The 23,967-nt window shown below is 56.6% G+C and overlaps 1 protein-coding gene across 3 annotated transcripts in view; it reads right to left on the bottom strand.

Moving 5' to 3' along the window:
* The window catches only part of LOC142280852 (uncharacterized), an 80,173-nt gene extending 56,785 nt beyond the window's left edge, over nucleotides 1–23,388 (bottom strand). For 2 of the 3 annotated variants that reach the window (XM_075332785.1, XM_075332786.1), the window contains exon 1: nucleotides 23,172–23,388. In XM_075332785.1, the coding sequence (XP_075188900.1) occupies nucleotides 23,172–23,353 (182 nt within the window). In that variant the 5' untranslated portion in view covers nucleotides 23,354–23,388. The remainder of the gene's footprint in view (nucleotides 1–23,171) is intronic. The other variant, XM_075332787.1, reaches the window with a different exon arrangement.
* Nucleotides 23,389–23,967: the final 579 nt, after the last annotated feature.

Consider the following 23,967-nt stretch of genomic DNA (forward strand, 5'->3'; position numbering starts at 1 on the left):
GGGGAACGGGTGTTTGTGCAAGGGCCTACCTGTAACTACCTGGCTAGTCCAGGGCGTCACATTCCCCCTTGGTTTAATACAGACCGTCCAGGGGCTGTCCGACCACCACCGGTTTATTTTGTAACTGCAAAAGATAAAAGGGGAAAAACAGATACAAGTATAATAACATTATTTACATTTGAAGAAATTGTAGAAATCATCCCTTACGGGAGGCATGTTACTTAAACGTTGCACAAAACTTAGAACATTTTTATTAACGGGAACGGGTCTTTTCATTTGCCCACCCAAGCAAACCTAGCCTTGATGCTGCCTCTAAAACCAGGTCAGCACCCCTTTTCCCCAGTCCAGGAATCGGGTTCAAGTCCAGGTATTGCCCACAACGGGCCGGGTACAAAGTTCCATACAGTCTCTCAGAGGTCCCACGTCCAGGGGACCCCTGGCCCCGGAGGTTTGCCACCGGTTGCCATGGTGACGGGACCTCAGCCGACTCTACGGCAGGACCTTCCTCCAACTAGCCTCTCCGGAGACTGCAGACAGGAAAGGGTGTTCCCAGGGGCTATTTACAAAGCCCAAAAGTTATTGGGTGGCCTGCCAGTTCTCAGCCTTGTCTTTGTTTAAAATTGGGTAAACTGCAAAGTCCCAACGGGGACGGGAACATGGTAGCCGGAACCGCTAACTTTTTAAGATTCTTATACACGCGGGCATGCACATCCGCTCTCCTACTCAGGAGCCAGGCCCACTTGGGTGCCGCCGGCGCCGACTATGACCGGCCTCTCATACTGCCGTGGGCCCCACCGATCAGTGCCCTGCTCCGCCTCTCTGCAGGTGTACTCCGGCTGCTCCACAGCCGGGATGGGGTACTCGGGAGCGGCCAGCACCGTGGCCGGGGTAGACTTCCGGTCGGGTGCTGCCTTCGTTGCGGCCGGGCTGCTGGAGCCGACGTCATCTCTGTTGCGGCCAGGCGGACTGCCGGGGCCGGGGATGACGTCATCGGGGCTGGAGCGATGGTGACGGCAAGGCCTGAGGGCCCAGTAGCTGGGTCCTCCCCCATAGATGGTACGGGCTCCGCTGCCACGGACTGAGGCAGTGGGTCGGTCGGGGCGGTGGCTGCAGACACAGGCAACGAGGGGGACTGTGTGGTGGACGGGAGCAGGCCGGGTCTCTCAGCCGAGACGGCCGGTTCCTGGGGAACATAGGGGCGTGGGTCACTGCTTACCCGCTCCTCCGAGATCATCTCCACTTCGCACGCCCGGACAGCTGCAGCCAGGCCCTTCATCCTCGACATTCACTTCGCCAGCATGAAGTGGGCTTGGGCCTGGATCTTCCGACACATCCTGCCTCGTTGGTGTCCAGGAACAGGTTTCTGCAGAGTCCTGGCGTCCCTGCACTTCACAGCGTTAGTTACATGCCGCTGATCTTCACCCGCTCCCCCTTGGTCTTTTCGCGGCACTCCCTCTCTCTGCTGGGCAGTTTCACTTTTCGGCACCGCCGAGTTCCCAGGGGGCAGAGCTTCAACTCTCGCGCTCTTTTCGCGGGGAAGACGGCTTTGGCAGGAATCTTTGCGCCAAAAGATGGCGGCAAGATGACGGATTCTGAAATTTTTCAACGGGTTACCGCTGACTTCTACTTCAAGGCACACTTCACCAGATAGGTGATTTGGTAAGTATCCTGTTCGTGACGCCAGAAGAGTCGATGTGTACCGCCCCGCGCTCGGCTGCAGCCGAGCCGCTCGGATCCGGGGTAGTTTGTCGGTGGCTCGAGCGCCTCCGGACCGGAGGTCACGTCGCTCTGCAAGGGGCTGGCACTTTGAAGGGGGTTTAGGGTTACGACCGAGGCCGTGGTTGTTGTTGTTAAAGTTCGTGACGCCACCCACGGGTTGTGGTGAATGTAGGCACCACCGCTGCTGTTTACTAGGCACCCCGGGGGAGATGTTGTGCAGCTTTGGTGTTAACCCCTCCGTAGGGAGGGGTGATGACCCCGGGACCCGTTTGGTGTGATGTGTCGGTGCTTGGCGGTGCAGGGCGATGCGTGGCCCGAGGGCACAGTTGTACTCACTATTACAGATGCACAGAGTCTCTGGTAAACCAAAAAGATGGTGGTTGGTGCCCGCACCCGGCTGCGTCTGGTCCCCCAGTCAGGTTGGTGGTCTCCGCCTTTCTCCTGCACCTTCCTTGTAGCTGTGGACAGCCCGTGCTTCAGCAACGGGAGTCCCGCTCCCTGGCGTTGTGTGTCGGGAGAGCCCGTTTGCCCGCAGACGCTGGCCCTTTGGATCTCTTAGCCTGAGCGGTGGCTTTTATCCCTTTTTGGTGGGCTGTTTTCTTCAGTCGGGACTTGGGTGGGAAAGGACCTAAAGTCCAGACCTCAATCAGTTAATTAATGGGGTCCGGTAGTTTCAGGACCGCGTTTCAGAGTCTGAGTACCCCATCTGTGGTCCGGCTTCCAGTCGGTTCCCCGGTTCGGTTCTGGCGGGCCACTATCCTGTCCTGATCCCTTACGGTTCCACCGAGCCGTCTCCCCGGCTCCTGCAGGCTGAGGCCACCGTTTGCCTCCTAGCCAGAGGTGACTGTTCTCCGACCCAGACACCTGGAGTTAGACTGGGGCAGACCTGGGCACAGACCTGCCTCTGCACTTGACCTTCACTCCTCTCAACTTCACCTCCTGAACTGATCTACAGACTAACTGGCTTTTTCCTGCCTCAGGACCTGTGAACTCCTAGGTGGGCGTGGCCAACCTGGCTCCACCCCCTGGTGTGGACATCAAACCCTGAGGGAGTTGACTAGGGTTTTAAGGGTTGGCTGATGTTACCCTTTTTAGGGGACGGGTGTTTGTGCAAGGGCCTACCTGTGACTACCTGGCTAGTCCAGGGCGTCACACTTACAGCCTGCAATAGCACGCTGCCGCCGCCTCACCACCACCACAGTTGCTGCCGCCTCACCGCCACTGGAGCTGCTGCTGCCACCTCACCGCTACCGGAGCTGGTGCAATGCCCTGACTTACTGACTCTTCCCCATCATCCTGTAGAATGTAAGCCCTAAGGGCAGGGCCCTCTCCCCTATGGCCCAGTCTGTGATTGTTAATTTGTTTACTGTAATTTCTGTCTGTATTTTGAAGGTAGGTGCTATATAAATTATCATGATATATAGATATTGCTTGTTACAATTTTTATGCGGTTATTCATTTGCTCTTGGGTGTGTTGTTCATGTTTGACCAATGAGGCTTTATTGTGCTGTCAGGTGAGCATATGCTATGGCCTGATGAAGGCCGCAGACCGCCCTTGAAACACGTAGCCCATAATAAATTCCATTTTTTAGCTATTCCTCTCCTTGGATTGTGTTACACTTTATCCCGTTTTGTGCAGCGTCCATATGAGACAGATTTCTTTCCACCTGGAAACCTCACGTCACATTAGTCGAGTTGAGCCCGTCCAACCTGCTCAATTCAAGTAACAGCACTTGCACGTCTTAGTGCTCACTCATCATGAGTGTATATCCAATAACTGTGGAAGATTTATGGGGATTGGTTTGAATTGCTAGTCCTGAAATAATTATTCCCAAGTATCATTAAAGGGGCTTTCTCCACTTACAGAAAACTGGTTCACAGTCATTGGCTGTCTTGTAAATAAAGCCAGAGAGCACTCCCCCTCCTCAGGTCCAGGTCTGGCTTCACCTTCTGCTGCTTCTCGACTCTCTGTTCTGTTATTGACATCATGACTACAGCGCACTTACCCAGCTGCAGCCAATCGCTGAGTTTTGCCGCTTGTGCTCTCGAGAGCACAATGTTTCCGTTGCAGCAGGGTGTGGAGCCAGCACCGGACTGGGGGACGGGTGAGAACTAGCTGCCTTTCTACCGGTCAGCAGATTTTGTCATTTTAAACCAAAACTAGGCGCCTTAATCATCGCCTATACTGCATTCTATAAAAGGTGCACGTTACCCCCTGACTCCCCCTGTAGACCCCACAAATACCTTTAGGCTAAGGCCACATGAGAATTTAGTATCTGATGTGAAATTTTAATGACCCCCAGCTCCAGCTCTGCTGCGAGCGTAAGCGGAGTGTCATTATACTGTGATCCGATCCTGCGATCAGATCACAGCGGCAGAGGAGAGGGAGGAACTAATCTTCCTATCTCCTCCATTACCATCTGATGTGTTATTTGCATTGCACTCCAGTATCATCAGAGTGCAGTGTGAGGTTTCTCTCACACCCATAGACTTGCATGGGTGCGAGTAAAACCGAATCCGATTCAACCCGCAGCATGCTGCCATTGTTTTCTCAGTCCAATTAAGGCTGGAAAAAAAAAAAAAATAGTAACATTGGTCTTGGTGGAATGTGATTTTTTTTATCACATTACACTTGCTCCATCTTATTTTCCGTGTGTCCTAGCCCTGATAATATCTCCAGCCATGTATGTAAATACGTTTGTCGGGTGCGATGGGCGTCCATGGCTCCTGTCCCTCCTCTCTGCGCTGAATACCATCCTCCTTTGATGATTGATGTGGATGATACCTGTTCCACAGGCACAGTTCGAACTGCGCCTGCGCAACTGACAGTGCCGCGGTGCATGCCGGAATAGGGTTACAGAAACTGGTGATTATGTATGTAGATTTTGTAAACATTCCCCACCATCGCTGCTTGCGGTCAGTGAATAGAAACATTCCCCAACATCTCTGCTTGTTTTCAATGAATAGAAACATTCCCATCTCTGATTTCTGTCAGTGAGCGGAAACATTCCCCACATCTCTGCTTTCTGTCAGTGAATAGAAACATTCCCCAACATCTCTCCTTGCTGTCATTGAATAGAAACATTCCCCAACATCTCAGATTGTTTTCAATGAATAGAAAAATTCCCCACCATCTGTATTCTGTCAGTGAGCGGAAACATTCCCCACCATCTCCGCTTGCTGTCAGTGAATAGAACCATTCGCCACCATATCTGCTTGCTGTCAGTGAATAGAACCATTCCCCATTATCACTGCTTGCTATCAGTGAGCAGAAATATTCCCCAGCTCTGCTTGTTGTCAGTGAATAGAAACATTCCCAACATCTCTGCTTGCTGTCAGTGAATAAAAACATTTCCCAACACACATCAGAACGCACACTCACGAAATCGCACATACCGGTACAATCGCGCGCACACACACACCACATCCAGTGATAACACGTGCTTCCGGCCATGTGATCATCCCACAGGTCCTAGAAGGTCAACGCACAGTGCACAGCGTCGCAGGTCCTTATGCCGCCAAGAAGCAATCGATATCGCTGGATGTGGTCAGTGTGTGGATGCCCTCTATAGTGTGTGGGTATGTATGTATGTATGTATGTATGTGTGTATGTATGTGTGTGTGTTTGAGAAGCTTCGGTGACGTGTATGTCACTTGTTCGAACTGCGCCACTGACATTGCCGCAATGCAAACCGGAATAGGGTTACAGAAACTGGGGATTATGTATGTAGATACAATAAATAAAAGCAAAAACGAATACAACCCTGCTTGTAAAAGCTGACAATCTACAATGGGTTGAGGTGAAGGTGACAAAAGGTACAGGTGCTTATTTATGGTCCAGTCATCTCCAAAAAAATAGGGGGGGGGGGGAGGGGGGGGACATAAAAGCTGCATGAACTGGTCACTAGCCAATCTTAACGCTTTGTGTACAGTGGAGTGTGAGGGAAAATTACTGTTCTAAGATTAGGGAGAGTGCTAGGCCTTCCTAAAAAGATGTGTTTTTAGGGAGTGTCTGAAGCTGAGTAAGTTGTGGTTTGTCCTAGGTTTTTGGGGTAGAGCATTCCAGAGGGTTGGTGCAGTTCGGGAGAAGTCTTGCATCCGGGAGTGGGAGGTTTGGATTAGTGTGGACGTTAGTCTAAAGTCGTTTAGTCGAGAGGAGGGTGGATATGTAGGGGGTGCCGCACTGTGGAGAGCTTTGTGGTGATAGAGAGGAGGGTGGAGATGTAGGGGGTGCTGCACTGTGGAGAGCTTTGTGGCGATAGAGATGAGGAGGAGATGTAGGGGGTGCCGCACTGTGGAGAGCTTTGTGGTGACAGAGAGGAGGGTGGAGATGTAGGGGGGTGCTGCACTGTGGAGAGCTTTGTGGTGATAGAGATGAGGAGGAGATGTAGGGGGTGCTGCACTGTGGAGAGCTTTGTGGTGATAGACAGAGAGGAGGGTGGAGATGTAGGGGGTGCTGCACTGTGGAGAGCTTTGTGGTGATAGAGAGGAGGGTGGAGATGTAGGGGGTGCCGCACTGTGGAGAGCTTTGTGGTGATAGACAGAGAGGAGGGTGGAGATGTAGGGGGTGCTGCACTGTGGAGAGCTTTGTGGTGATAGACAGAGGAGGGTGGAGATGTAGGGGGTGCCGCACTGTGGAGAGCTTTGTGGTGATAGAGAGGAGGGTGGAGATGTAGGGGGTGCCGCACTGTGGAGAGCTTTGTGGTGATAGACAGAGAGGAGGGTGGAGATGTAGGGGGTGCTGCACTGTGGAGAGCTTTGTGGTGATAGACAGAGGAGGGTGGAGATGTAGGGGGTGCCGCACTGTGGAGAGCTTTGTGGTGATAGAGAGGAGGGTGGAGATGTAGGGGGTGCCGCACTGTGGAGAGCTTTGTGGTGATAGAGGAGGGTGGAGATGTATGGGGTGCCGCACTGTGGAGAGCTTTGAGGTGATAGAGAGGAGGGTGGAGATGTAGGGGGTGCTGCACTGTGGAGAGCTCTGTGGTGATATACAGAGAGGAGGGTGGAGATGTAGGGGGTGCTGCACTGTGGAGAGCTTTGTGGTGATAGACAGAGGAGGGTGGAGATGTAGGGGGTGCCGCACTGTGGAGAGCTTTGTGGTGATAGAGAGGAGGGTGGAGATGTAGGGGGTGCCGCACTGTGGAGAGCTTTGTGGTGATAGAGGAGGGTGGAGATGTAGGGGGGTGCTGCACTGTGGAGAGCTTTGTGGTGATAGAGAGGAGGGTGGAGATGTAGGGGGTGCTGCACTGTGGAGAGCTTTGTGGTGATAGAGAGGAGGGTGGAGATGTAGGGGGGTGCTGCACTGTGGAGAGCTCTGTGGTGATATACAGAGAGGAGGGTGGAGATGTACGGGGTGCTGCACTGTGGAGAGCTTTGTGGTGATATACAGAGAGGATTGTGGAGTTGTAGGGGGTGCCGCACTGTGGAGAGCTTTGTGGTGATAGAGAGGAGGGTGGAGATGTAGGGAGTGCTGCACTGTGGAGAGCTTTGTGGTAATAGACAGAGAGGAGGGTGGAGATGTAGGGAGTGCTGCACTGTGGAGAGCTTTGTGGTAATAGACAGAGAGGAGGGTGGAGATGTAGGGGGTGCCGCACTGTGGAGAGCTTTATGGTGATAGAGAGGAGGGTGGAGATGTAGGGGGTGCTGCACTGTGGAGAGCTTTGTGGTGATAGACAGAGATGAGGGGGAGATGTAGGGGGTGCCGCACTGTGGAGAGCTTTGTGGTGATAGACAGAGAGGAGGGTGGAGATGTAGGGGGGGACCGCACTGTGGAGAGCTTTGTGGTGATAGAGATGAGGGTGGAGATGTAGGGGGTGCCGCACTGTGGAGAGCTTTGTGGTGATAGACAGAGAGGAGAGTGGAGATGTAGGGGGGTGCCGCACTGTGGAGAGCTTTGTGGTGATAGAGAGGAGAGTGGAGATGTAGGGGGTGCCGCACTGTGGAGAGCTTTGTGGTGATAGAGATGAGGGTGGAGATGTAGGGGGTGCCGCACTGTGGAGAGCTTTGTGGTGATAGAGATGAGGGTGGAGATGTAGGGGGTGCCGCACTGTGGAGAGCTTTGTGGTGATAGACACAGAGGAGAGTGGAGATGTAGGGGGGGGCCGCACTGTGGAGAGCTTTGTGGTGATAGAGAGGAGGGTGGAGATGTAGGGGGTGCAGCACTGTGGAGAGCTTTGTGGTGATAGACAGAGAGGAGGGTGGAGATGTAGGGGGTGCTGCACTGTGGAGGGCTTTGTGGTGATAGACAGAGAGGAGGGTGGATATGTAGGGGGTGCCGCACTGTGGAGAGCTTTGTGGTGATAGAGATGAGGGTGGAGATGTAGGGGGTGCAGCACTGTGGAGAGCTTTGTGGTGATAGACAGAGAGGAGGGTGGAGATGTAGGGGGTGCTGCACTGTGGAGAGCTTTGTGGTGATAGAGAGGAGGGCAGAGATGTAGGGGGTGCCGCACTGTGGAGAGCTTTGTGGTGATAGAGATGAGGGTGGAGATGTAGGGGGTGCAGCACTGTGGAGAGCTTTGTGGTGATAGACAGAGAGGAGGGTGGAGATGTAGGGGGTGCCGCACTGTGGAGAGCTTTGTGGTGATAGAGAGGAGGGTGGAGATGTAGGGGGTGCTGCACTGTGGAGAGCTTTGTGGTGATAGAGAGGAGGGTGGAGATGTAGGGGGTGCTGCACTGTGGAGAGCTTTGTGGTGATAGACAGAGAGGAGGGTGGAGATGTAGGGGGTGCCGCACTGTGGAGAGCTTTGTGGTGATAGAGAGGAGGGTGGAGATGTAGGGGGTGCCGCACTGTGGAGAGCTTTGTGGTGATAGACAGAGAGGAGGGTGGAGATGTAGGGGGTGCTGCACTGTGGAGAGCTTTGTGGTGATAGACAGAGAAGAGGGTGGAGATGTAAGGGGTGCTGCACTGTGGAGGGCTTTGTGGTGATAGAGAGGAGGGTGGAGATGTAGGGGGTGCTGCACTGTGGAGAGCTTTGTGGTGATAGAGAGGAGGGTGGAGATGTAGGGGGTGCTGCACTGTGGAGAGATTTGTGGTGATAGAGAGGAGGGTGGAGATGTAGGGGGTGCTGCACTGTGGAGAGCTTTGTGGGTGATGGACAGAGAGGAGGGTGGAGATGTAGGGGGTGCCGCACTGTGGAGAGCTTTGTGGTGATAGACAGAGAGGAGGGTGGAGATGTAGGGGGTGCCGCACTGTGGAGAGCTTTGTGGTGATAGAGAGGAGGGTGGAGATGTAGGGGGTGCTGCACTGTGGAGAGCTTTGTGGTGATGGACAGAGAGGAGGGTGAAGATGTAGGGGGTGCAGCACTGTGTAGAGCTTTGTGGTGATAGACAGAGAGGAGGGTGGAGATGTAGGGGGTGCTGCACTGTGGAGAGCTTTGTGGTGATAGAGGAGGGTGGAGATGTAGGGGGGTGCCGCACTGTGGAGAGCTTTGTGGTGATGGACAGAGAGGAGGGTGGAGATGTAGGGGGTGCTGCACTGTGGAGGGCTTTGTGGTGATAGAGAGGAGGGTGGAGATGTAGGGGGTGCTGCACTGTGGAGAGCTTTGTGGTGATAGAGAGGAGGGTGGAGATATAGGGGGTGCCGCACTGTGGAGAGCTTTGTGGTGATAGACAGAGAGGAGGGTGGAGATGTAGGGGGTGCCGCACTGTGGAGAGCTTTGTGGTGATAGACAGAGAGGAGGGTGGAGATGTAGGGGGTGCTGCACTGTGGAGGGCTTTGTGGTGATAGACAGAGAGGAGGGTGGATATGTAGGGGGTGCCGCACTGTGGAGAGCTTTGTGGTGATAGAGATGAGGGTGGAGATGTAGGGGGGTGCCGCACTGTGGAGAGCTTTGTGGTGATAGACAGAGAGGAGGGTGGAGATGTAGGGGGTGCTGCACTGTGGAGAGCTTTGTGGTGATAGACAGAGAAGAGGGTGGAGATGTAGGGGGTGCTGCACTGTGGAGGGCTTTGTGGTGATAGAGAGGAGGGTGGAGATGTAGGGGGGTGCCGCACTGTGGAGAGCTTTGTGGTGATAGACAGAGAGGAGGGTGGAGATGTAGGGGGTGCTGCACTGTGGAGGGCTTTGTGGTGATAGAGAGGAGGGTGGAGATGTAGGGGGTGCTGCACTGTGGAGAGCTTTGTGGTGATGGACAGAGAGGAGGGTGAAGATGTAGGGGGTGCAGCACTGTGTAGAGCTTTGTGGTGATAGACAGAGAGGAGGGTGGAGATGTAGGGGGTGCTGCACTGTGGAGAGCTTTGTGGTGATAGACAGAGAGGAGGGTGGAGATGTAGGGGGTCCTGCACTGTGGAGAGCTTTGTGGTGATAGACAGAGAAGAGGGTGGAGATGTAAGGGGTGCTGCACTGTGGAGGGCTTTGTGGTGATAGAGAGGAGGGTGGAGATGTAGGGGGGGTGCTGCACTGTGGAGAGCTTTGTGGTGATAGAGAGGAGGGTGGAGATGTAGGGGGCGCTGCACTGTGGAGAGCTTTGTGGGTGATGGACAGAGAGGAGGGTGGAGATGTAGGGGGTACCGCACTGTGGAGACCTTTGTGGTGATATACGGAGAGGAGGGTGGAGATGTAGGGGGGTGCCGCACTGTGGAGAGCTTTGTGGTGATAGAGAGGAGGGCAGAGATGTAGGGGGTGCCGCACTGTGGAGAGCTTTGTGGTGATAGAGATGAGGGTGGAGATGTAGGGGGTGCAGCACTGTGGAGAGCTTTGTGGTGATAGACAGAGAGGAGGGTGGAGATGTAGGGGGTGCCGCACTGTGGAGGGCTTTGTGGTGATAGAGAGGAGGGCAGAGATGTAGGGGGTGCCGCACTGTGGAGAGCTTTGTGGTGATAGAGATGAGGGTGGAGATGTAGGGGGTGCTGCACTGTGGAGAGCTTTGTGGTGATAGACAGAGAGGAGAGTGGAGATGTAGGGGGGGACCGCACTGTGGAGAGCTTTGTGGTGATAGAGATGAGGGTGGAGATGTAGGGGGTGCCGCACTGTGGAGAGCTTTGTGGTGATAGACAGAGAGGAGAGTGGAGATGTAGGGGGGTGCCGCACTGTGGAGAGCTTTGTGGTGATAGAGAGGAGAGTGGAGATGTAGGGGGTGCCGCACTGTGGAGAGCTTTGTGGTGATAGAGATGAGGGTGGAGATGTAGGGGGGGCCGCACTGTGGAGAGCTTTGTGGTGATAGAGAGGAGGGTGGAGATGTAGGGGGTGCAGCACTGTGGAGAGCTTTGTGGTGATAGACAGAGAGGAGGGTGGAGATGTAGGGGGTGCTGCACTGTGGAGGGCTTTGTGGTGATAGACAGAGAGGAGGGTGGATATGTAGGGGGTGCCGCACTGTGGAGAGCTTTGTGGTGATAGAGATGAGGGTGGAGATGTAGGGGGTGCAGCACTGTGGAGAGCTTTGTGGTGATAGACAGAGAGGAGGGTGGAGATGTAGGGGGTGCTGCACTGTGGAGAGCTTTGTGGTGATAGAGAGGAGGGCAGAGATGTAGGGGGTGCCGCACTGTGGAGAGCTTTGTGGTGATAGAGATGAGGGTGGAGATGTAGGGGGTGCAGCACTGTGGAGAGCTTTGTGGTGATAGACAGAGAGGAGGGTGGAGATGTAGGGGGTGCCGCACTGTGGAGAGCTTTGTGGTGATAGAGAGGAGGGTGGAGATGTAGGGGGTGCTGCACTGTGGAGAGCTTTGTGGTGATAGAGAGGAGGGTGGAGATGTAGGGGGTGCTGCACTGTGGAGAGCTTTGTGGTGATAGACAGAGAGGAGGGTGGAGATGTAGGGGGTGCCGCACTGTGGAGAGCTTTGTGGTGATAGAGAGGAGGGTGGAGATGTAGGGGGTGCCGCACTGTGGAGAGCTTTGTGGTGATAGACAGAGAGGAGGGTGGAGATGTAGGGGGTGCTGCACTGTGGAGAGCTTTGTGGTGATAGACAGAGAAGAGGGTGGAGATGTAAGGGGTGCTGCACTGTGGAGGGCTTTGTGGTGATAGAGAGGAGGGTGGAGATGTAGGGGGGGTGCTGCACTGTGGAGAGATTTGTGGTGATAGAGAGGAGGGTGGAGATGTAGGGGGTGCTGCACTGTGGAGAGCTTTGTGGGTGATGGACAGAGAGGAGGGTGGAGATGTAGGGGGTGCCGCACTGTGGAGAGCTTTGTGGTGATAGACAGAGAGGAGGGTGGAGATGTAGGGGGTGCCGCACTGTGGAGAGCTTTGTGGTGATAGAGAGGAGGGTGGAGATGTAGGGGGTGCTGCACTGTGGAGAGCTTTGTGGTGATGGACAGAGAGGAGGGTGAAGATGTAGGGGGTGCAGCACTGTGTAGAGCTTTGTGGTGATAGACAGAGAGGAGGGTGGAGATGTAGGGGGTGCTGCACTGTGGAGAGCTTTGTGGTGATAGAGGAGGGTGGAGATGTAGGGGGGTGCCGCACTGTGGAGAGCTTTGTGGTGATAGACAGAGAGGAGGGTGGAGATGTAGGGGGTGCTGCACTGTGGAGGGCTTTGTGGTGATAGAGAGGAGGGTGGAGATGTAGGGGGTGCTGCACTGTGGAGAGCTTTGTGGTGATAGAGAGGAGGGTGGAGATATAGGGGGTGCCGCACTGTGGAGAGCTTTGTGGTGATAGACAGAGAGGAGGGTGGAGATGTAGGGGGGTGCTGCACTGTGGAGAGCTTTGTGGTGATAGAGAGGAGGGTGGAGATGTAGGGGGTGCTGCACTGTGGAGAGCTTTGTGGTGATAGAGAGGAGGGTGGAGATGTAGAGGGTGCTGCACTGTGGAGGGCTTTGTGGTGATAGAGAGGAGGGTGGAGATGTAGGGGGTGCTGCATTGTGGAGAGCTTTGTGGTGATAGACAGAGAGGAGGGTGGAGATGTAGGGGGTGCCGCACTGTGGAGAGCTTTGTGGTGATAGACAGAGAGGAGGGTGGAGATGTAGGGGGTGCTGCACTGTGGAGGGCTTTGTGGTGATAGACAGAGAGGAGGGTGGATATGTAGGGGGTGCCGCACTGTGGAGAGCTTTGTGGTGATAGAGATGAGGGTGGAGATGTAGGGGGGTGCCGCACTGTGGAGAGCTTTGTGGTGATAGACAGAGAGGAGGGTGGAGATGTAGGGGGTGCTGCACTGTGGAGAGCTTTGTGGTGATAGACAGAGAAGAGGGTGGAGATGTAGGGGGTGCTGCACTGTGGAGGGCTTTGTGGTGATAGAGAGGAGGGTGGAGATGTAGGGGGGTGCCGCACTGTGGAGAGCTTTGTGGTGATAGACAGAGAGGAGGGTGGAGATGTAGGGGGTGCTGCACTGTGGAGGGCTTTGTGGTGATAGAGAGGAGGGTGGAGATGTAGGGGGTGCTGCACTGTGGAGAGCTTTGTGGTGATGGACAGAGAGGAGGGTGAAGATGTAGGGGGTGCAGCACTGTGTAGAGCTTTGTGGTGATAGACAGAGAGGAGGGTGGAGATGTAGGGGGTGCTGCACTGTGGAGAGCTTTGTGGTGATAGACAGAGAGGAGGGTGGAGATGTAGGGGGTCCTGCACTGTGGAGAGCTTTGTGGTGATAGACAGAGAAGAGGGTGGAGATGTAAGGGGTGCTGCACTGTGGAGGGCTTTGTGGTGATAGAGAGGAGGGTGGAGATGTAGGGGGGGTGCTGCACTGTGGAGAGCTTTGTGGTGATAGAGAGGAGGGTGGAGATGTAGGGGGCGCTGCACTGTGGAGAGCTTTGTGGGTGATGGACAGAGAGGAGGGTGGAGATGTAGGGGGTGCCGCACTGTGGAGAGCTTTGTGGTGATAGACAGAGAGGAGGGTGGAGATGTAGGGGGTGCCGCACTGTGGAGAGCTTTGTGGTGATAGAGAGGAGGGTGGAGATGTAGGGGGTGCTGCACTGTGGAGAGCTTTGTGGTGATGGACAGAGAGGAGGGTGAAGATGTAGGGGGTGCAGCACTGTGTAGAGCTTTGTGGTGATAGACAGAGAGGAGGGTGGAGATGTAGGGGGTGCTGCACTGTGGAGAGCTTTGTGGTGATAGAGAGGAGGGTGGAGATGTAGGGGGTGCCGCACTGTGGAGAGCTTTGTGGTGATAGAGAGGAGGGTGGAGATGTAGGGGGTGCCGCACTGTGGAGAGCTTTGTGGTGATAGAGGAGGGTGGAGATGTAGGGGGGTGCCGCACTGTGGAGAGCTTTGTGGTGATAGATAGAGAGGAGGGTGGAGATGTAGGGGGTGCTGCACTGTGGAGAGCTTTGTGGTGATAGACAGAGAAGAGGGTGGAGATGTAGGGGGTGCTGCACTGTGGAGGGCTTTGTGGTGATAGAGAGGAGGGTGGAGATGTAGGGGGTGCTGCACTGTGGAGAGCTTTGTGGTGATAGACAGAGAGGAGGGTGGAGATGTAGGGGGTGCTGCACTGTGGAGAGCTTTGTGGTGATAGACAGAGAGGAGGGTGGAGATGTAGGGGGTGCTGCACTGTGGAGAGCTTTGTGGGTGATGGACAGAGAGGAGGGTGGAGATGTAGGGGGTGCCGCACTGTGGAGAGCTTTGTGGTGATAGAGAGGAGGGTGGAGATGTAGGGGGGGTGCCGCACTGTGGAGAGCTTTGTGGGTGATGGACAGAGAGGAGGGTGGAGATGTAGGGGGTGCTGCACTGTGGAGAGCTTTGTGGTGATAGAGAGGAGGGTGGAGATGTAGGGGGGGTGCCGCACTGTGGAGAGCTTTGTGGTGATAGAGAGGAGGGTGGAGATGTAGGGGGTGCTGCACTGTGGAGAGCTTTGTGGTGATAGACAGAGAGGAGGGTGGAGATGTAGGGGGTGCTGCACTGTGGAGAGCTTTGTGGTGATAGACAGAGAGGAGGGTGGAGATGTAGGGGGTGCTGCACTGTGGAGAGCTTTGTGGGTGATGGACAGAGAGGAGGGTGGAGATGTAGGGGGTGCCGCACTGTGGAGAGCTTTGTGGTGATAGACAGAGAGGAGGGTGGAGATGTAGGGGGGTGCTGCACTGTGGAGGGCTTTGTGGTGATAGAGAGGAGGGTGGAGATGTAGGGGGTGCTGCACTGTGGAGAGCTTTGTGGGTGATGGACAGAGAGGAGGGTGGAGATGTAGGGGGTGCCGCACTGTGGAGAGCTTTGTGGTGATAGAGAGGAGGGTGGAGATGTAGGGGGTGCTGCACTGTGGAGAGCTTTGTGGGTGATGGACAGAGAGGAGGGTGGAGATGTAGGGGGTGCCGCACTGTGGAGAGCTTTGTGGTGATAGACAGAGAGGAGGGTGGAGATGTAGGGGGTGCTGCACTGTGGAGGGCTTTGTGGTGATAGAGAGGAGGGTGGAGATGTAGGGGGTGCAGCACTGTGGAGAGCTTTGTGGTGATAGAGAGGAGGGTGGAGATGTAGGGGGTGCCGCACTGTGGAGAGCTTTGTGGTGATAGACAGAGAGGAGGGTGGAGATGTAGGGGGTGCCGCACTGTGGAGAGCTTTGTGGTGATAGAGAGGAGGGTGGAGATGTAGGGGGTGCCGCACTGTGGAGAGCTTTGTGGTGATAGAGGAGGGTGGAGATGTAGGGGGTGCTGCACTGTGGAGAGCTTTGTGGTGATAGAGAGGAGGGTGGAGATGTAGGGGGTGCCGCACTGTGGAGAGCTTTGTGGTGATAGAGAGGAGGGTGGAGATGTAGGGGGTGCCGCACTGTGGAGAGCTTTGTGGTGATAGACAGAGAGGAGGGTGGAGATGTAGGGGGTGCTGCACTGTGGAGAGCTTTGTGGTGATAGAGAGGAGGGTGGAGATGTAGGGGGGTGCCGCACTGTGGAGAGCTTTGTGGTGATATACAGAGAGGAGGGTGGAGATGTAGGGGGTGCCGCACTGTGGAGAGCTTTGTGGTGATAGACAGAGAGGAGGGTGGAGATGTAGGGGGTGCTGCACTGTGGAGGGCTTTGTGGTGATAGACAGAGAGGAGGGTGGAGATGTAGGGGGTGCCGCACTGTGGAGAGCTTTGTGGTGATAGACAGAGAGGAGGGTGGAGATGTAAGGGGTGCTGCACTGTGGAGGGCTTTGTGGTGATAGAGAGGAGGGTGGAGATGTAGGGGGTGCCGCACTGTGGAGAGCTTTGTGGTGATAGAGAGGAGGGTGGAGATGTAGGGGGGGTGCTGCACTGTGGAGAGCTTTGTGGTGATAGAGAGGAGGGTGGAGATGTAGGGGGTGCCGCACTGTGGAGAGCTTTGTGGGTGATGGACAGAGAGGAGGGTGGAGATGTAGGGGGTGCCGCACTGTGGAGAGCTTTGTGGTGATAGACAGAGAGGAGGGTGGAGATGTAGGGGGTGCTGCACTGTGGAGAGTTTTGTGGTGATAGAGAGGAGGGTGGAGATGTAGGGGGTGCTGCACTGTGGAGAGCTTTGTGGTGATAGAGAGGAGGGTGGAGATGTAGGGGGTGCCGCACTGTGGAGAGCTTTGTGGTGATAGAGAGGAGGGTGGAGATGTAGGGGGTGCTGCACTGTGGAGAGCTTTGTGGTGATAGAGAGGAGGGTGGAGATGTAGGGGGTGCCGCACTGTGGAGAGCTATGTAGTGATAGACAGAGAGGAGGGTGGAGATGTACGGGGTGCTGCACTGTGGAGGGCTTTGTGGTGATAGAGAGGAGGGTGGAGATGTAGGGGGTGCTGCACTGTGGAGGGCTTTGTGGTGATAGACAGAGAGGAGGGTGGAGATGTAGGGGGTGCCGCACTGTGGAGAGCTTTGTGGGGATAGAGAGGAGGGTGGAGATGTAGGGGGTGCTGCACTGTGGAGGGCTTTGTGGTGATAGACAGAGAGGAGGGTGGAGATGTAGGGGGTGCTGCACTGTGGAGAGCTTTGTGGTGATAGAGACGAGGGTGGAGATGTAGGGGGATGCTGCACTGTGGAGAGCTTTGTGGTGATAGAGACGAGGGTGGAGATGTAGGGGGTGCTGCACTGTGGAGGGCTTTGTGGTGATAGAGAGGAGGGTGGAGATGTAGGGGGTGCCGCACTGTGGAGAGCTTTGTGGTGATAGAGAGGAGGGTAGAGATGTAGGGAGTGCCGCACTGTGGAGAGCTTTGTGGTGATAGAGAGGAGGGTGGAGATGTAGGGGGTGCCACACTGTGGAGAGCTTTGTGGTGATAGAGAGGAGGGTGGAGATGTAGGGGGTGCTGCACTGTGGAGAGCTTTGTGGTGATAGAGAGGAGGGTGGAGATGTAGGGGGTGCCGCACTGTGGAGAGCTTTGTGGTGATAGACAGAGAGGAGGGTGGAGATGTAGGGGGTGCTGCACTGTGGAGGGCTTTGTGGTGATAGAGAGGAGGGTGGAGATGTAGGGGGGGTGCCGCACTGTGGAGAGCTTTGTGGTGATAGATAGAGAGGAGGGTGGAGATGTAGGGGGTGCCGCACTGTGGAGAGCTTTGTGGTGATAGAGAGGAGGGTGGAGATGTAGGGGGGTGCCGCACTGTGGAGAGCTTTGTGGTGATAGAGAGGAGGGTGGAGATGTAGGGGGTGCCGCACTGTGGAGAGCTTTGTGGTGATAGAGAGGAGGGTGGAGATGTAGGGGGTGCCGCACTGTGGAGAGCTTTGTGGTGATAGACAGAGAGGAGGGTGGAGATGTAGGGGGGGTGCCGCACTGTGGAGAGCTTTGTGGTGATAGAGAGGAGGGTGGAGATGTAGGGGGGGTGCCGCACTGTGGAGAGCTTTGTGGTGATAGAGAGGAGGGTGGAGATGTAGGGGGTGCCGCACTGTGGAGAGCTTTGTGGTGATAGAGAGGAGGGTGGAGATGTAGGGGGTGCCGCACTGTGGAGAGCTTTGTGGTGATAGACAGAGAGGAGGGTGGAGATGTAGGGGGGGTGCCGCACTGTGGAGAGCTTTGTGGTGATAGAGAGGAGGGTGGAGATGTAGGGGGGGTGCCGCACTGTGGAGAGCTTTGTGGTGATAGAGAGGAGGGTGGAGATGTAGGGGGTGCCGCACTGTGGAGAGCTTTGTGGTGATAGACAGAGAGGAGGGTGGAGATGTAGGGGGTGCCGCACTGTGGAGAGCTTTGTGGTGATAGAGAGGAGGGTGGAGATGTAGGGGGTGCTGCACTGTGGAGAGCTTTGTGGTGATAGAGGAGGGTGGAGATGTAGGGGGTGCCGCACTGTGGAGAGCTTTGTGGTGATAGAGGAGGGTGGAGATGTAGGGGGTGCCGCACTGTGGAGAGCTTTGTGGTGATAGACAGAGAGGAGGGTGGAGATGTAGGGGGTGCTGCACTGTGGAGAGCTTTGTGGTGATAGAGAGCAGGGTGGAGATGTAGGGGGTGCTGCACTGTGGAGAGCTTTGTGGTGATAGAGGAGGGTGGAGATGTAGGGGGGTGCCGCACTGTGGAGAGCTTTGTGGTGATAGAGAGGAGGGTGGAGATGTAGGGGGTGCTGCACTGTGGAGAGCTTTGTGGTGATAGAGGAGGGTGGAGATGTAGGGGGGTGCCGCACTGTGGAGAGCTTTGTGGTGATAGAGAGGAGGGTGGAGATGTAGGGGGGTGCCGCACTGTGGAGAGCTTTGTGGTGATAGAGAGGAGGGTGGAGATGTAGGGGGTGCTGCACTGTGGAGAGCTTTGTGGTGATAGAGAGGAGGGTGGAGATGTAGGGGGCGCCGCACTGTGGAGAGCTTTGTGGTGATGGAGAGGAGGGTGGAGATGTAGGGGGTGCTGCACTGTGGAGAGCTTTGTGGTGATAGAGAGGAGGGTGGAGATGTAGGGGGTGCTGCACTGTGGAGAGCTTTGTGGTGATAGAGAGGATGGTGGAGATGTAGGGGGTGCTGCACTGTGGAGAGCTTTGTGGTGATAGAGAGGAGGGTGGAGATGTAGGGGGTGCTGCACTGTGGAGAGCTTTGTGGTGATAGACAGAGAGGAGGGCAGTGATGTTAAAATAATTTTTATCAAGTTTCTATCCACATATCCTTGATATAAGCTGACACATATCCCTTAGAGCGCTTTGTTTAGGACCTAACTTAATCTGTGTCAATTGTGTATATGTAGGGTTAATGTGACACTCAGTAGTTATGCTTCTTAGAACATCCACTAGTTATATTTAGCCAGTTCAGTTCAGGCTGCTGCTCTGCCCCTGCATCTTGTGCTTATTATGTTCAGTTATTTCCATGAAAATGGTGTGTTTAATGTTATTCAATAGTTAATGAAACAATAAACATTTTCGGCCTTATACTTTATTTTTTGTTTCTTTGGTGGTAATAAATTACATAAGTTTATGTCCGCACGCCGCATCTTGAGGGGATCCCACACTTATAACTATTTCATTATTTAGAAGAAAAAAAAAATGACGTGGGGTCCTCCCTATTTTTGTAAAACCAGCCAAGGTACAGCAGACAACTGGGGGCTGATATTATTAGGGTGGACCATGGTTATTTGGCCCTTTCCAGCCTAACATTAGCAGCCTGCAGCCGCCTCGGAAGTGGCACATCCATTAGATGTGCCAATTCTGGCGGTGCACCCGCCTCTTCCCATTGCCCTGGAGAGGTGGCAATTGGGACAATAAGGCGTGACTTGCAGCCCACAGCTGCCACTAAGCCCTAGATTAGTACTGGAAGGCATCTATGAGACCCCTCCCATTATTAATCTGTAAGTGAAAGTAAATAAACACAAACAGCCAAAAAAATCCTTTATTTGAAATAAAAAAGACAAAAAACCCTCTTTCACCCCTTTATTAACCCAAAAATACCCCTGCAGGGCCAGCGTAATCCACATAAGGTCCCATAACGATTCAGCTCTGCTGAAGCTCACAGCAAGCGTCATAGAACAAGACCGCCCACTGTAGGGTTCAGGCAGAGACTGCACCGCGATCAGCGGTGATGTCACTCAGGTTAGCTGCGGCCACAGCTAAAGATTCCCACAGTCACCGTCACCGCTGACCACATGGCTCACTTCAGTCGCTGCTGCCTGAAACTCACAGCAGGCGGTCATGTTCTATGGCCGCTCGGTGTGAATTCAGATGTAGCAGTGCTGGAAATATCGTGGGACCTTGTCTGGATTACGTTGAAGGGTGTTTTGGGGGGTTAATAGAGGAATGAAAAAAATCTTTTTTTTTTTTAATAAATAAAATACAAAAAAACAAGATTTTTTTGGGTGTTTGTGTTTACTTACTTTCACTCACAGATTAGTGATGGGGGGAGCTCAGACACCTGCCATCACTAATCTAGGGCTTGTGGGGTTGCAATTGGAGGGGAGTGTGAACCCTCTCCCAATCCCTTAAGTGTAGTGATCGATATTGATTGCGGCATTTAGTGGGTTTAACAGCCAGGGACGACATAGGCACCAACCCTGGCTGTGAGGGTCAGGGCTCAACTGTCGAGAAAGCTAACACCTGGTGGCGATTGCCAGGACGTACCGATACGTTACTGGTCGGGAACAAGCTCCCTTCCATGATGTATAGGTACGTCACCGGTCGTTTTTACAATGTGTTGTATCACTGGGAGAACTTCTCAGTCCCAAAATAGAGAACAGCACAGTCTGCAGAGCTCGGGAGGAGCGCCCAGCCTGCCCCCAGAGTGGAGCCCCCAGCCTGCCCCCAGAGTGGAACGCCCAGCCTGCCCCCAGAGTGGAGCGCCCAGCCTGCCCCCAGAGTGGAGCCCCCAGCCTGCCCCCAGAGTGGAGCCCCCAGCCTGCCCCCAGAGTGGAGCGCCCAGCCTGCCCCCAGAGTGGAGCGCCCAGCCTGCCCCCAGAGTGGAGCGCCCAGCCTGCCCCCAGAGTGGAGCGCCCAGCCTGCCTCCAGCCTGCCCCCAGAGTGGAGCGCCCAGCCTGCCTCCAGCCTGCCCCCAGAGTGGAGCGCCCAGCCTGCCCCCAGAGTGGAGCGCCCAGCCTGCCTCCAGCCTGCCCCCAGAGTGGAGCGCCCAGCCTGCCCCCAGAGTGGAGCGCCCAGCCTGCCCCCAGCCTGCCCTCAGAGTGGAGCGCCCAGCCTGCCCCCAGAGTGGAGCGCCCAGCCTGCCTCCAGCCTGCCCCCAGAGTGGAGGAGAGCCCAGCCTGCCCCCAGAGTGGAGGAGAGCCCAGCCTGCCCCCAGAGTGGAGGAGCGCCCAGCCTGCCCCCAGAGTGGAGGAGCGCCCAGCCTGCCCCCAGAGTGGAGGAGAGCCCAGCCTGCCCCCAGAGTGGAGGAGAGCCCAGCCTCTCCCCAGAGTGGAGGAGAGCCCAGCCTGCCCCCAGAGTGGAGGAGAGCCCAGCCTGCCCCCAGAGTGGAGGAGCGCCCAGCCTGCCCCCATAGTGGAGGAGAGCCCAGCCTGCCACCAGAGTGGAGGAGAGCCCAGCCTGCCACCAGAGTGGAGGAGAGCCCAGCCTGTCCCCAGAGTGGAGGAGAGCCCAGCCTGTCCCCAGAGTGGAGGAGAGCCCAGCCTGCCCCCAGAGTGGAGGAGAGCCCAGCCTGCCCCCAGAGTGGAGGAGAGCCCAGCCTGCCCCCAGAGTGGAGCGGCCAGCCTGCCTCCAGCCTGCCCCCAGAGTGGAGCGCCCAGCCTGCCTCCAGTGGAGCGCCCAGCCTGCCTCCAGAGTGGAGCGCCCAGCCTGCCTCCAGTGGAGCGCCCAGCCTGCCTCCAGCCTGCCCCCAGAGTGGAGCGCCCAGCCTGCCTCCAGCCTGCCCCCAGAGTGGAGGAGCGCCCAGCCTGCCCCCAGAGTGGAGGAGAGCCCAGCCTGCCCCCAGAGTGGAGGAGAGCCCAGCCTGCCCCCAGAGTGGAGGAGAGCCCAGCCTGCCCCCAGAGTGGAGGAGAGCCCAGCCTGCCCCCAGAGTGGAGGAGAGCCCAGCCTGCCCCCAGAGTGGAGGAGAGCCCAGCCTGCCCCCAGAGTGGAGGAGAGCCAAGCCTGCCCCCAGAGTGGAGGAGAGCCCAGCCTGCCCCCAGAGTGGAGGAGAGCCCAGCCTGCCCGCAGAGTGGAGCGGCCAGCCTGCCTCCAGCCTGCCCCCAGAGTGGAGCGCCCAGCCTGCCTCCAGTGGAGCGCCCAGCCTGCCTCCAGAGTGGAGCGCCCAGCCTGCCTCCAGTGGAGCGCCCAGCCTGCCTCCAGCCTGCCCCCAGAGTGGAGCGCCCAGCCTGCCTCCAGTGGAGCGCCCAGCCTGCCTCCAGCCTGCCCCCAGAGTGGAGCGCCCAGCCTGCCCCCAGAGTGGAGCGCCCAGCCTGCCTCCAGTGGAGTGCCCAGCCTGCCTCCAGCCTGTCCCCAGAGTGGAGCGCCCAGCCTGCCCCCAGTGGAGTGCCCAGCCTGCCTCCAGCCTGCCCCCAGAGTGGAGCGCCCAGCCTGCCTCCAGAGTGGAGCGCCCAGCCTGCCTCCAGCCTGCCCCCAGAGTGGAGCGCCCAGCCTGCCCCCAGAGTGGAGCGCCCAGCCTGCCTCCAGCCTGCCCCCAGAGTGGAGCGCCCAGCCTGCCCCCAGAGTGGAGCGCCCAGCCTGCCCCCAGAGTGGAGCGCCCAGCCTGCCCCCAGAGTGGAGCGCCCAGCCTGCCCCCAGAGTGGAGCGCCCAGCCTGCCCCCAGAGTGGAGCGCCCAGCCTGCCCCCAGAGTGGAGCGCCCAGCCTGCCCCCAGAGTGGAGCGCCCAGCCTGCCCCCAGAGTGGAGCGCCCAGCCTGCCCCCAGAGTGGAGCGCCCAGCCTGCCCCCAGAGTGGAGCGCCCAGCCTGCCCCCAGAGTGGAGCGCCCAGCCTGCCCCCAGAGTGGAGTGCCCAGCCTGCCTCCAGCCTGCCCCCAGAGTGGAGTGCCCAGCCTGCCTCCAGCCTGCCCCCAGAGTGGAGCGCCCAGCCTGCCCCCAGAGTGGAGCGCCCAGCCTGCCCCCAGAGTGGAGTGCCCAGCCTGCCTCCAGCCTGCCCCCAGAGTGGAGTGCCCAGCCTGCCTCCAGCCTGCCCCCAGAGTGGAGTGCCCAGCCTGCCTCCAGCCTGCCCCCAGAGTGGAGGAGCGCCCAGCCTGTACCAGGAGTGCCGCTCGGGAGGGAATCGCCCAGCCTGCCCCGGTGCCCCGAGGCTTCCACATTGGGCAGCTGTGCGCAGCGGGGAGGGCGGAGATGAGTGTCTGATCAGAGCCTCTAATGAGTGCGGGGAGAGCAATGAACAGTGCGGAGCAGAGAGCGGGGGCCACACACACTGTATCGGGGGCCACACACACTGTATCGGGGGCCACACACACTGTATCGGGGGCCACACACACTGTATCGGGGGCCACACACACTGTACCGGGGGCCACACACACTGTATCGGGGGCCACACACACTGTATCGGGGGCCACACACACTGTATCGGGGGCCACACACACTGTATCGGGGGCCACACACACTGTATCAGGGGCCACACACACTGTATCGGGGGCCACACACACTGTATCGGGGGCCACACACACTGTACCGGGGGCCACACACACTGTATCGGGGGCCACACACACTGTATCGGGGGCCACACACACTGTATCGGGGGCCACACACACCGTACCTGGGGCCACACACACCGTACCTGGGGCCACACACTGTATCGGGGGCCACACACACACTGGGGCCACACACACTGTATCGGGGGCCACACACACACCGGGGCCACACACCGTACCTGGGGCCAGGAGACTGCGGAGCGCGGCGGCCATCCTTCTCGGTCAGCCGCACAGTTGTGTCCTCCAGAGGGAAAGTGAAAGCAGCCCCGTCCTGAGGCGCAGCCCCGTCCTGAGGCGCAGCCCCGTCCTGAGGCGCAGCCCCGTCCTGAGGCGCAGCCCCGTCCTGAGGCGAGCTCCCCATACCGGCCGCTGAACTGCCACAGCATGGATCTCACATTTCCCTCACCTACTTTACAGCAGTAAAAGGGACCTGCTCAAAAGAATGAAGAAAGGGAATAAATCACCAGAATGAACATGACACAGGTTTCTGAGACATCACACACCTGCAATAACCTTGGAATATGTGTAGATTACAGGGAATGAGCACAATCCCATATACACAGGGGAATATTAGATACCCTGAGCTTAGATGGAGAATGAACATGGAATATATATAGTTAATAAAGAAATGTTCACATATCCCATATAAACAGCTGTATATTATATTCCCTGAGCTTCCTAGCTGTGCTGTGAACATGCAATAAATGTAGGTGACAGGAATAAACACATATCCCATATAAACAGATGGATATTAGATACGCTGAGCTGCTTAAAGGGAACCAAACCTGAGGATTTTGGTGTATAAGGTGCAGCCAGTGCAGCACTGGCACTATCAGGCACATTGTGTACATACCATTACTGGACAGCCAGTGCAGCACTGGCACTATCAGGCACATTGTGTACATGCCATCAGGGGGCAGCCAGTGCAGCACTGGCACTATCAGGCACAGTGTGTACATACCATTACTGGGCAGC

This window comes from Anomaloglossus baeobatrachus, chromosome 2 (genome assembly GCF_048569485.1).
Source record: "Anomaloglossus baeobatrachus isolate aAnoBae1 chromosome 2, aAnoBae1.hap1, whole genome shotgun sequence".
In the NCBI taxonomy this organism is placed as follows: Eukaryota; Metazoa; Chordata; class Amphibia; order Anura; family Aromobatidae; genus Anomaloglossus; species Anomaloglossus baeobatrachus.